Genomic DNA, 10490 nt, shown 5'->3' on the forward strand with positions numbered 1-10490 from the left:
TCTGATTTAGAGTATTTTGCATGCCATGAATGTTAGTGGAAAGGGAACTTTTCTAATTGATGTTCACTTAAACTAATTTAGCCTAAAATTAACCTCAAAAGTTTATTATTTATTTTTTGCTATGTCCCTTTCACTTGTCAAGTCTCCTAATAAATTGGTCCTTCCATGTTTTGCGTGTTTTATCTGAAATGTAAACTGGAACATGTATTTTGTTTTAATTATTTTTTTAATTTGGATCTCTTAAAATTGCATATTTGTTTTCTAAAAATACTAAATGAAGTTGCAAGGAAGGCAGATGCACTGCTGTTCATTGCTTTACAAAAACTAAACTATATGCAATACAATCATACAAAAAATACAGTGCATAAAGTCTTTTATTTTTGTGTGTGTTAAAGTATAACGTCCAATTAATTTATCACATATTTAAATGTAAATGGGTCAAAGACAATTGTTTGCATTACAAAAGTGGTTTTATGCACACAGTAAACAGATTAAATATGCAAAACAATTAAAAATCTTTCGAATAGAATACATCTACAACATTGTTTAAAAAGATGAAGTTGCAAGGAAGGCGGATGTATTGATGATCATTGCTTTCACAAAAACTAACCTATATTCAATGCAGTCAAACAAAGAAATCCAGTGGATAAAGTCTCTGAAGTGTTTTGTTTGTGTGTGTGTGTTAAAGTATAATGTACAATTAATTTATCACATATTTAAATGTAAATGGGTCAAAGACAATTGTTTGCAGTACAAAAGTGATGTTGTACACACAGTGAACAGATTAACACAGAAAACGCACAACAATTAAAAATCTCTTGAATAAAAATACATCAACATTGCTTTAAGGGATCAAGTTGCAAAGTGGATCAACTGATGTTCATTGTTGCACAAAAATTAAAGTAAGCTCAAAAGTGTTTTCATTGTTCTAACTTGATATCTGCCAGCTCTCCTAATTTCTTTGTCCTCCCAGCGACTCTTCAGCTCTCAGATCAGGTTGTAAATAGCTGGTTAAGCCCTATCCGGCCCTTGCAAATCTCATTGGCCTGAGTTTGGAGGAGGGATCAAGCGACTATAAAACAGGGCGTGACGCAAGCCTTCACATAATGCTTCCTGAAGCTCAAGCGAGCAGGTAGATGACATACACCAGATAGCCTTTCAGCGGATAATCCAATGATAAAATGAAAGCACAGTAAGCGTTTTGATTTAATCATTGTGTATTGGAGGTTTGGGTGAAGGTGGTTGATGTTAAATGACTAACTTGAGTTTAATGTGTGTTTTTCTACAGCATTGGCTCTGTTTAAAGTGTTTGTGGCCACTTTGGAGAAGGAAGTTTTGAAAGACAGTTTTGGGTTTTGTTGCATCCTGCAAGATGAGTTGTGCAAAGTAAGTTTGGGTTTTGAATGATAACTACTAAACACCAGGGTTTACACTCTGAAGATGTGGCATGGATGCTTTTTACTATGAAATCAAGAGTGAAATAAGCAACTAGCAGAAGAAAGTACAACTAAAACCTTTAAATGGTAAATGCTTGTACTTTTTTTGTTTGTTTTTGTAAAACATACTTAATAGTTTTATTTCAAAAGGGATTTCACACATAATGAGAGATTGCTCTCCCTCAGGTGGTCGTTTTTCTTCTGTTGAACATAAAAGGTATTTTGGAAAAGCTGAAAACCTTAAACCATTTACTTTGGGAAGACTAATACTATGCAAGTGATCGTAAAATATTCCCAGCTTTTATTCAAAGTAATATCTTATGTGTTAAACAGAAGGAAATTTTAAAGGTTTAGAAACTATTCGTATTAGAAAACAGTGAGATCCTTTAATTTTTGGATGAACTATCCTTTTAAGTTTGCAAAACATTGCGGTTGTTTTGCTCCTACGGAAGTGGACCGTAAATATTTTGTTAATTTTAAAAATTCATTAACATTTGAGATGTTGTTTAAAAAAAAAAACTGAGTTTAAAGCATTGCTTAAAGCAGGGGTGTCCAAACTTGGTCCTGGAGGGCCGGTGTCCTGCATAGCTCCAACTTACTTCAACACGCCTCCATGGAAGTTTCTAGTATACCTAGAAAGAGCTTGATTAGCTGGTTCAGGTGTGTTTAATTGGGGTTGGAACTAAATATGCAGTACATCAGCCCTCCAGGACAGTGTTTCGACACCCCTGGCTTAAAGGATCAATTCACCCCAATCTTTTAATTATTTATTAATTAGTTTATTTATTTTTATTATTATTTTTTTTTACATTTTTAGTTCTTGTTTTGAAAACAAAGCAAGATATTTTGAAGAAAGCTGAAATCCTGTAACCACACTATAAGAAATGCTGGATTATTTAACTGCATGTTTGGGTTGGTTCCCATTTTATTCAAATTGGAGTCAATTTGGTCCTATTTATTTAATTAAAAACAAATTATTAACCCAGCAGTTGAGGATAGAAGTACAATTGGTTTCATATTGGGATATTTAGACATTTCTCCTTAATGTAGTTTCCGAAAAGTACTGCAAATTCTAAATGGGGAAATCCATATTAGCAGCAAATGACTATCAAAATACAGCATTATTCACTCAATTAGATAGTGTTAATGCTGTTTAGAAGTCATACTGGTATGCCAATTCTGATCAAATATTCAAAGTAACATGGTAAACAATAGACTGCTTAAAGAACGAATGTGCGAATATAAAACCAACTTTACCTCTATCAGTTGAGGTAGTCTCTATTACCACCAGAATTGGATTGAAATGGCGTGGCATTTGTTAGAGTGCATTGACTTTAGTATTTGTTTCACTCACAATAAAAGTTGATGGTTAAAGGTGTTTAGCATAGAGGTAAAGTTGGTTTTAGTGACCGCTCCATACATTCACCATGGTACTTATATTTGGACTGAAATCACATGCAAGTATGCCTTCAAAACAACATTAACACTATTTAATTAAATGAACACTTTTTTTTATGGTTGTTGGCTGCTAATATGATTTCTGTATTTAGAATTTACAATTAATACTTTTTTCTGAGATTATATTTTTATGAGAAACTGACTGCGAATGTAAAACCAACGTTACCTCAATGTTTTAATCAAGGTTATATATTATTGAATATATATTAGATGTAATAACAAATCTTTTTTTTCCACACATTTCTGTCGTCCTCCAGTGTGATGTCGCGGTTTGGGCCGCCGGTGTCCGTGCGGTCGGTGGATATGGCGGTGGGTTTCCGGTGCAGAGGCTCTCCACACATCAACCATCACCTGCTCATGTCTTCACCCAAACCACTGCGGCCCTGCATCTCCCATCAGCCGGTGTTTGAGTACCGACATTCCCCTTCCACGGGCCTCCTTACCAAAAATGGCCGCCGTGAAAAACGCGTCGCGTTTGCGGACGCTAAAGGCCTGGCGCTCATCACAGTGCGCCTGTTCACCGAGAAAGAGGACAACATCCCGCGCGAACCGCTTAAAATCCCGAGGCTGAAGAAGCTGGGCTGTGCTAAAGAGCCCGCTAAAGCGACTTCGAGGCTGAAGCTCGGGTTCGAGCAGCCGTGTTGTGATTACCAGGCGTTCAGAAACCGGCTGCAGGAACACGCGGTGCTGTTAGAGAGCTGCAACGTCACCAAACGCTCCGTTCTCGGCACCGTTCGCGTCAAAAACGTGTGCTTTGAGAAAGCGGTGCACGTCCGTATCACTTTCGACAGCTGGAAAACTTACCTGGACGTTCCGTGCACGTACCTGGATCGGTGTTACGGGGAACCTGGAACCGACGTGTTTGAGTTCAACATCAGCGTCCCTGAAGAGATAGACCCGCGTGAACGCGTCGAGTTCTGCGTTTCTTACTTCCCGGCGACGTTCGCCGCTGCTGAATGGGACAATAATAACGGCAAAAACTACTGCATACAGGTGTGTGACTGAATCTGCACAACAGACATAGATCAATACATGTGTAATAGACGCCTGGGCTAAAACAAAGCTAAATTTGGGCTGTCAGTGAACATCTAACGGACAAATAAAAATAGACTAGTCAGCAAATACACTGGAATAAATGTGAGGTCCGTTTATGACTGATGATTAGTAAAACTTTGTGCTATTCTTAGACATGATTTGGATATTTCACTGACAGCCCAAATTTAGATTTCTAGTCAACATCCATGCTAGACGTCTAATGTCCAAGTTAAACACAAAATTGCTTGGTGGCTCCTTTACTTTTGTCACCTGCTTGCTACTCTCCCGTTTATTAGCACAGAACTGACTGAAATGTGGTGCCATGAACGTTTTGTTGGGGGGAAAAAAGACCTTGCTTGCTGATGAAATGCATGTTATGGGTAATGCAGTATTTTATAATGACCAATGTTTATATCAGGTGCGTTTTTCTATTTTTAGAGAAATGAATTTTTAGATGATCGACCTGTAAGCACTTTAACATGTTTCTTGAACTTTCATACTGTGGGTAATTTAAGTTTTATAGTGAATATTTTTATATAAAATAAAGTTTAATATTTACTTGGCTTCTGCTGTTTGTCATTTTGTCAAGGATTTCTTACAAGAGTGTAACTTTTGGTTTGGGAAGTGAGGGTATTGGTGCCCCAGAATGTGGAAAATGTTTCATCCCATCTATTTAGGGATTGTTGCTGCATAATTCAGGGGGAAATTAAGCTAATTCGTTTTTCTTCAGCTTGGTCTCCATTTCAGAGGTCGCCACAGCGGATTGAACCGCCAAATATTACAGCATATGTTTTACACGGTGGATGTCCAAGCCATCACTGGCAAACACCCTGCAACCTCCACAAGCTATATTTCCATCCGAAAATGTGAATTAACTAGGCTCAACTGGATTATCGCATAAAAGACGTTCAACTAAGGGTGCTTTCACACCTACACTTTTGTTTCGGAACGTGTCTCGTTTGCCCAGTTAGCGCGGTTCGATTGGCATATGTGAACAGGGCAATCGCGCTCTGTTCCGCGCCAAAGTAATCGCTCCGAGATCGCTTGAATGAGGTGGTCTCGGCTCGATTGAAACGAACCCTGGAGCGGTTCGATTGCAGTGAGAAAGCGATCCGAGCGCGGTTATATCACAGTGTTTTATGGATATGTAATAGGCTTACGGCTATATGAAGAGAGAATTATGAGTATGGCGGGAAGTTTCGCGAGTCTCCGGATGCTCGCAAACGAGTGATGATCTCCCGGTAATCTCGCGTCTCTTTCCCAGTCCTCAAATAGGCATCGTCCCGCACCCTTCTCACCCCTCTCCACCGCATCTCTCCTCAGACACATCGCGCGCACCCTGTCAATCACCACCAAACCACCACCTCTCCTGACAGCTGAGCGGGACTCTGCAAAATAAACCCTGACACTCTGACCAATGTGAGGAGAGTTTACTCGCACGTGACTTGTTTTAGCTATTTTGGTCCGTTTAGAAACTTTGCAATGTGTAAGCGAACCGCTCCAAGAGCAAAGAGCAACAATGTAACAATTGTAATCTCTGTTTCGGAACAACTGAATCGATTCACAGGTGTGAAAGCACCCTAAAGCAGCGCTTTCATCCAACGAGTCCAAGCGAACAAAATCATCACTTCCTCATTAACTGCTGCCAAACATCAACCATAAAAACTGAATTTGCTGTGATGACCGCTGCGTGAATCCTTTCATCATTTAATAAATTACTTGCACTTCAGAAGGCAATTCTTAATGTACAGGGCTCGAAATTAACTTTTTTACTTGGTAGCGCCGGTGCTCCCAACTTTAAATAATTAGGAGCACCAGAAAATTTAGGAGCACCCATCAAAAGTGAATGAGCACTATTGCAAATTGTATTTTAAGGGATTTATTGTATTTGAAAACATCAATTAGGACTAATAAAAAGCAGGAACCACTATCTAACTAATGCTTTGACTTAATATTTGTGCAATAATTCCAAAAAGAATGTGTTCGAGTGCGAGTTATCTGCTGTATGAAGTCCTGCTGTTACTTTATGAAAAGTAAATGTATGGTTTGCCCAACACAATTTCACAGCAATTCGAAACTTTTTCATTTAGTGGCTAATTCGTATGAATTCGTACGATCTAATTCGTACAATTTAGTACGATTTGCTTATCCTCCAATGACGATTGGGGTTAGGGGTGGGGTCAGGTGCCACGCCTCCTTTTTAAAATCGTACCATTTCGTACGAATTAGCCACTAAACTGGCAAAACGTAAAATACTTACATTTTCTCGTGAGATTAGGATGGGTTTGCCATGTAAATAGCAAATGCACAATGGCACGACACCACTCACTCTTAAAGGGAATGAGAGACGAGACTGATTGGTTTAATGCAGGTTATGCTCAAAACACACCCAGAACTCAGTAAGAGAATAAGCACAACCCTTTTAGACCATGCGCCGGGGCGCAGAGCGTATTTTTACATCCTTAAAGTAGCAAATTCAGACACGCCCTTAATGCTTTTGCAACATCCGCTTTAGACTTTGCGCCTAGATCAGGGGTTTTCAAAGTGTGAGGTGCGCCTCCTCTGGGGGGCGCCAGAGCATGTCAGGGAAGACGCTGCAAAAAATATTATATAATAAAAATATAATTATTAAGTTTAATTATTATATGTATTTTAAAATATTTTTAAACGTTTTAATTAAACAAAGCTAAAAAAAAAAGTAGACATCAAAAATAAGAAAACCTTTTTTACCCAGAAGGCCATAGCTGTGAATTCGCTTCTGTTTGGCAAGCCCGCCAATACAGGTATATGCCTGCTAATACAATGGATCGGTTTCTGAGACCCCCCGATTCAAAGCCTTCAAGTTTGGGGCTTAAACCCAAAAGACGACTATATGATGATCAGTATTTGAGTTTAGGATTTACGTGGACAGGACCAGCTGATGAACCACGACCTTTATGTGTGGTTTGTCAAGATATTTTGGCTAATGACAGCATGAGAACCGCTAAACTTCGGCGACACCTTGAAACCAAGCATGATGAGGTAGCAGGAAAACCTCTAGAATTTTGTGTGTGTGTGTGTGTGTTCGTGCGTGTTTGGGAGGAGGGGGGCGCCAATGGATAAGTTGTGTCTAAAGGGAGGCCCACTGTCTGAAAAACCCTGCCCTAGATCATTAAAATAGAGCCCTAAATCATGAATGTAGTTAAGGTGTGGTTAAGCGTATTTCGCTCAAGCAGTCAAACTGACGTCATCAGAGAACTTTACCTAATTTATTTTTACTTGAGTAAATAAACTGGCATGGATAACGTCAATCTAAAGCAAGCAATGTGCGCTAACAAAGCATAGAAATGTGGGTTTCATGCAGACTTCACGTTTTTAGGTTTAATTTATTTTTATTTCTTCGCTTGTCTGGCTTTTTCACAAAGATGAACACACTCTCTCCTCTAAGAAGGGGCATTTAAGTCTCAGGACGTTGTCTTTTAAGGATAATCCACTTATTTAAATCCATTAATTCTTTGGATTGGTGCCTGACGGGCCTTTCGGTTGACATTTGAGAAGCCTTGATTAGAAAACAAAGATGCTTTTTAAACTGAGACACTGCTGTTCTGACTGATAATGTGGTGTTTTTGTTTTAAATGCATTTGAGTTTTAATACTACAATATTAGAGAGGGGTCTGGCTGCAGACTCGGTGCTGTGCAAACTGAGCTGCATCCAATGCTTTTTAATGCACTCACCTATCCCCACCCCTAACCCTACCCGTCACAGTGACGTCACTCACTCTATTGAGTCTGACATTGCATCGCTGAGTGATGCAGTCTCAGCTTGCATCATAAAGGCGGCATCCAGATACTATTGCAATATTTAGATATGAAAAACTGTACCAAAGTCAGATCTTTGTGCTTAGACCTCAATTGGCATTTAAAATGGTTTAAAGAAGACATGAAGAAATCTTCCCCGCATGCAGTGAAATGGAGAGGCTGTGTTGTAATTGATCTCATTCATGCGAGAGTGTAAAGGGCGCCACATATAATTCCTCCTCAGACAGAGAGAAAGATCAGCGCTTGCTCGGTCTGATGATCAGTGGCCTTTCTGTAATCAGTCTTAATCAGATTATGGACCTGCAGACAGTGGCCACTTTCAGTCTTCAAGAGCTTTTGTAATCTTTACCAGTGGATTGACGGCACGTTTGGGAAATATGTGACTGTACTGGATTTATCTTTAAAATGATGATGAAGCCTTGTTCAGGTTGTGAAGCTTGAATTCTCATTATCACAATCTTTATAATATCTCATGTAACATACACCAACCGGCCACTTTATTAGGTACACCTGTCCAACTGCTCGTTAATGCAAATTTCAAATCAGCCAATCATATGGGAGCAGCTCAATGCATTTAGGCATGTAGACATGGTCAATATGATCTGCTGCAGTTCATACTGAGCATCAGAATGGGGAAGAAAGAGGATTAAAGTGACTTTAAATGTGGCATGGTTGTTGGTGCCAGACGGGCTGCTCTGAGTATTTCAGAAACTGCTGATCTACTGGGATTTTCACGCACAACCATCTCTAGGGTTTACAGAGAATGGTCTGACAAAGAGGAAATATCCAGTGAGCGGCAGTCCTGTGGGCGCAAATGTCTTGTTGATGGTCAGAGGAGAATGGCCAGATTGGTTCCAGGATCTCAAATAACATGTCAACGCCACAGCCTACCTGAGTATTGCTGCTGACCATGTCCATCCCTTTATGAGCACAGTGTCTCCATCTTCTGATGGCTACTTCCTGCAGGATAACACACCATGTCATAAAGAGTGAATCATCTCAGACTACTTTCTTGAACATGACAATGAGTTCACTGTACTCAAATGGCCTCCACAGTCACCAGATCTCAATCCAAAAGAGCACCTTTGGGATGAACGGGAGATTGGCATCATGGATGCGCAGCCGACAAATCTGCAGCAACTGCGTGATGCTATCAAGTCAATATGGAGCAACATGTCTGAGGAATATTTCCAGTAGCTTGTTGAATCTATGCCACGAAGGATTGAGGCAGTTCTGAAGAAAAAATGAGGTCCAACTCGGTACTACTATGGTGTACCTAATAAAGTGGCCGCTGAGTGTATTTAGCAATGTTTTACTGTATGTGCCAAAATGGCTAAAGCTTGTGTTTATACAATGCAATCATTCTCAGAAAGAAATCAGGTGCATAAAGTGTCTGAAGGGTTTTATTTTTGTTTGTTAAAGTATAATATAAACGGGTCAAAGACAAGTGTTTGCATAAAAATGAGATTTACATGAGTGAATTTATACAAGCAGTACACATATTAAACACAATACAGTGACGCAGAGGGTAGCACAATCATCTCACATCAAGAAGGTTGCTGGTTCGAGCCCCGGCTGGGTCATTTGGCATTTCTGTGTGGAGTTCGCATGTTCTCCTAGTGTTGGCGTGGGTTTTCCAGGTGCTCCGGTTCCCCCACAGTCCAAACACATGTGCCTTTGGGGAATTGGGTAAGTGTAGTGTATGTGTGTGTGTGTAAGTGTTTCCCAGTGATGGGTTGCAGCTGGAAGAGCATCCGCTGTGTAAACATATGCTGAATAAGTTGGCGGTTCATTTCACTGTGGCGACCCCTGATTAATAAAGGGACTAAGCCGAAAAGAAAATGAAGGAATAAATCTTGTCTTTGACCCACATAGATACACACACACACACACACACACACACACATATAGACACAAAAACAACCATGTATTGGACTCTGATAAACAACAAAATGCAAAAATAAACAGAATTACTGATATGATTTAGTAATGATATCATTAAATATGATTTGCATGTGATTATGAACATGTTGAGATGCAGTTATATGTGGCTTCACTTTTATGGCATAATTAACAATGAAGTATTTTTGCCTGAACTGTCCCTTTAAGACAGATGAAGTCAGGTTCAGTTGCTCGTTCTGTATGTTTCTCTCATGTCTTCACACATTTGATTTGATTATGATTGACCTGCAAAATGGACTTTAATGTGTTTCATTAAAATGGCATTTCAGTGCACAATACAGTATATGGGCTGTTGAATTACTAGAAAAATCAAGCACATACACAGTGCATCCAGAAAAGTATTGATCGCGCTTCACTTTTTCCACTTTTTTATGCTACAGCCTTATTCCAAAATGGATTAAAGTCATTAATTTCCTCAACATTCTTCACACAATCCCCCATAATGACAACATGAACAAAGCCTTTGCCGTGAAGCTCTAAACTGAGCTCAGGTACATTCTGTCTCCACTGATCATTCTTGAGATGTTTCAGCTTCATTGGAGTTCACCTGTGGTCAATTCAGCTGATTGGACATGATCTGAAAAGGCTACACCTGTCTATATAAGCTCCCAGGGTTGACAGTGCATGTCAAAGCACAAACCAAGCATGAAGACAAAGGAATTGTCTGTAGACCTCCGAGACAGGATTGTCTGGAGGCACAAGGCTGAGGAAGGTTAAACATTTCTGCAGCTCTGAAAGTTCCAATGAGCACAGCGGCCTCCATCATCCGTAAGTGGAAGATGTTGAACCACCAGGACTCTT

At 39.7% G+C, this 10490-nt stretch overlaps 1 protein-coding gene across 1 annotated transcript; it reads left to right on the plus strand.

Moving 5' to 3' along the window:
• Window positions 1-1125: 1125 nt before the first annotated feature.
• Window positions 1126-4492, plus strand: ppp1r3c2b (protein phosphatase 1 regulatory subunit 3C2, duplicate b). Its single transcript, NM_213180.1, is given in 3 exon segments — window positions 1126-1192; window positions 1289-1386; window positions 3152-4492. Coding segments are annotated over 2 exon segments (762 nt in total). The 5' UTR covers window positions 1126-1192; window positions 1289-1372; the 3' UTR covers window positions 3900-4492.
• Window positions 4493-10490: the final 5998 nt, after the last annotated feature.

The sequence above is a fragment of the Danio rerio genome, chromosome 8, assembly GCF_049306965.1.
Source record: "Danio rerio strain Tuebingen ecotype United States chromosome 8, GRCz12tu, whole genome shotgun sequence".
Lineage (NCBI taxonomy): Eukaryota > Metazoa > Chordata > Actinopteri > Cypriniformes > Danionidae > Danio > Danio rerio.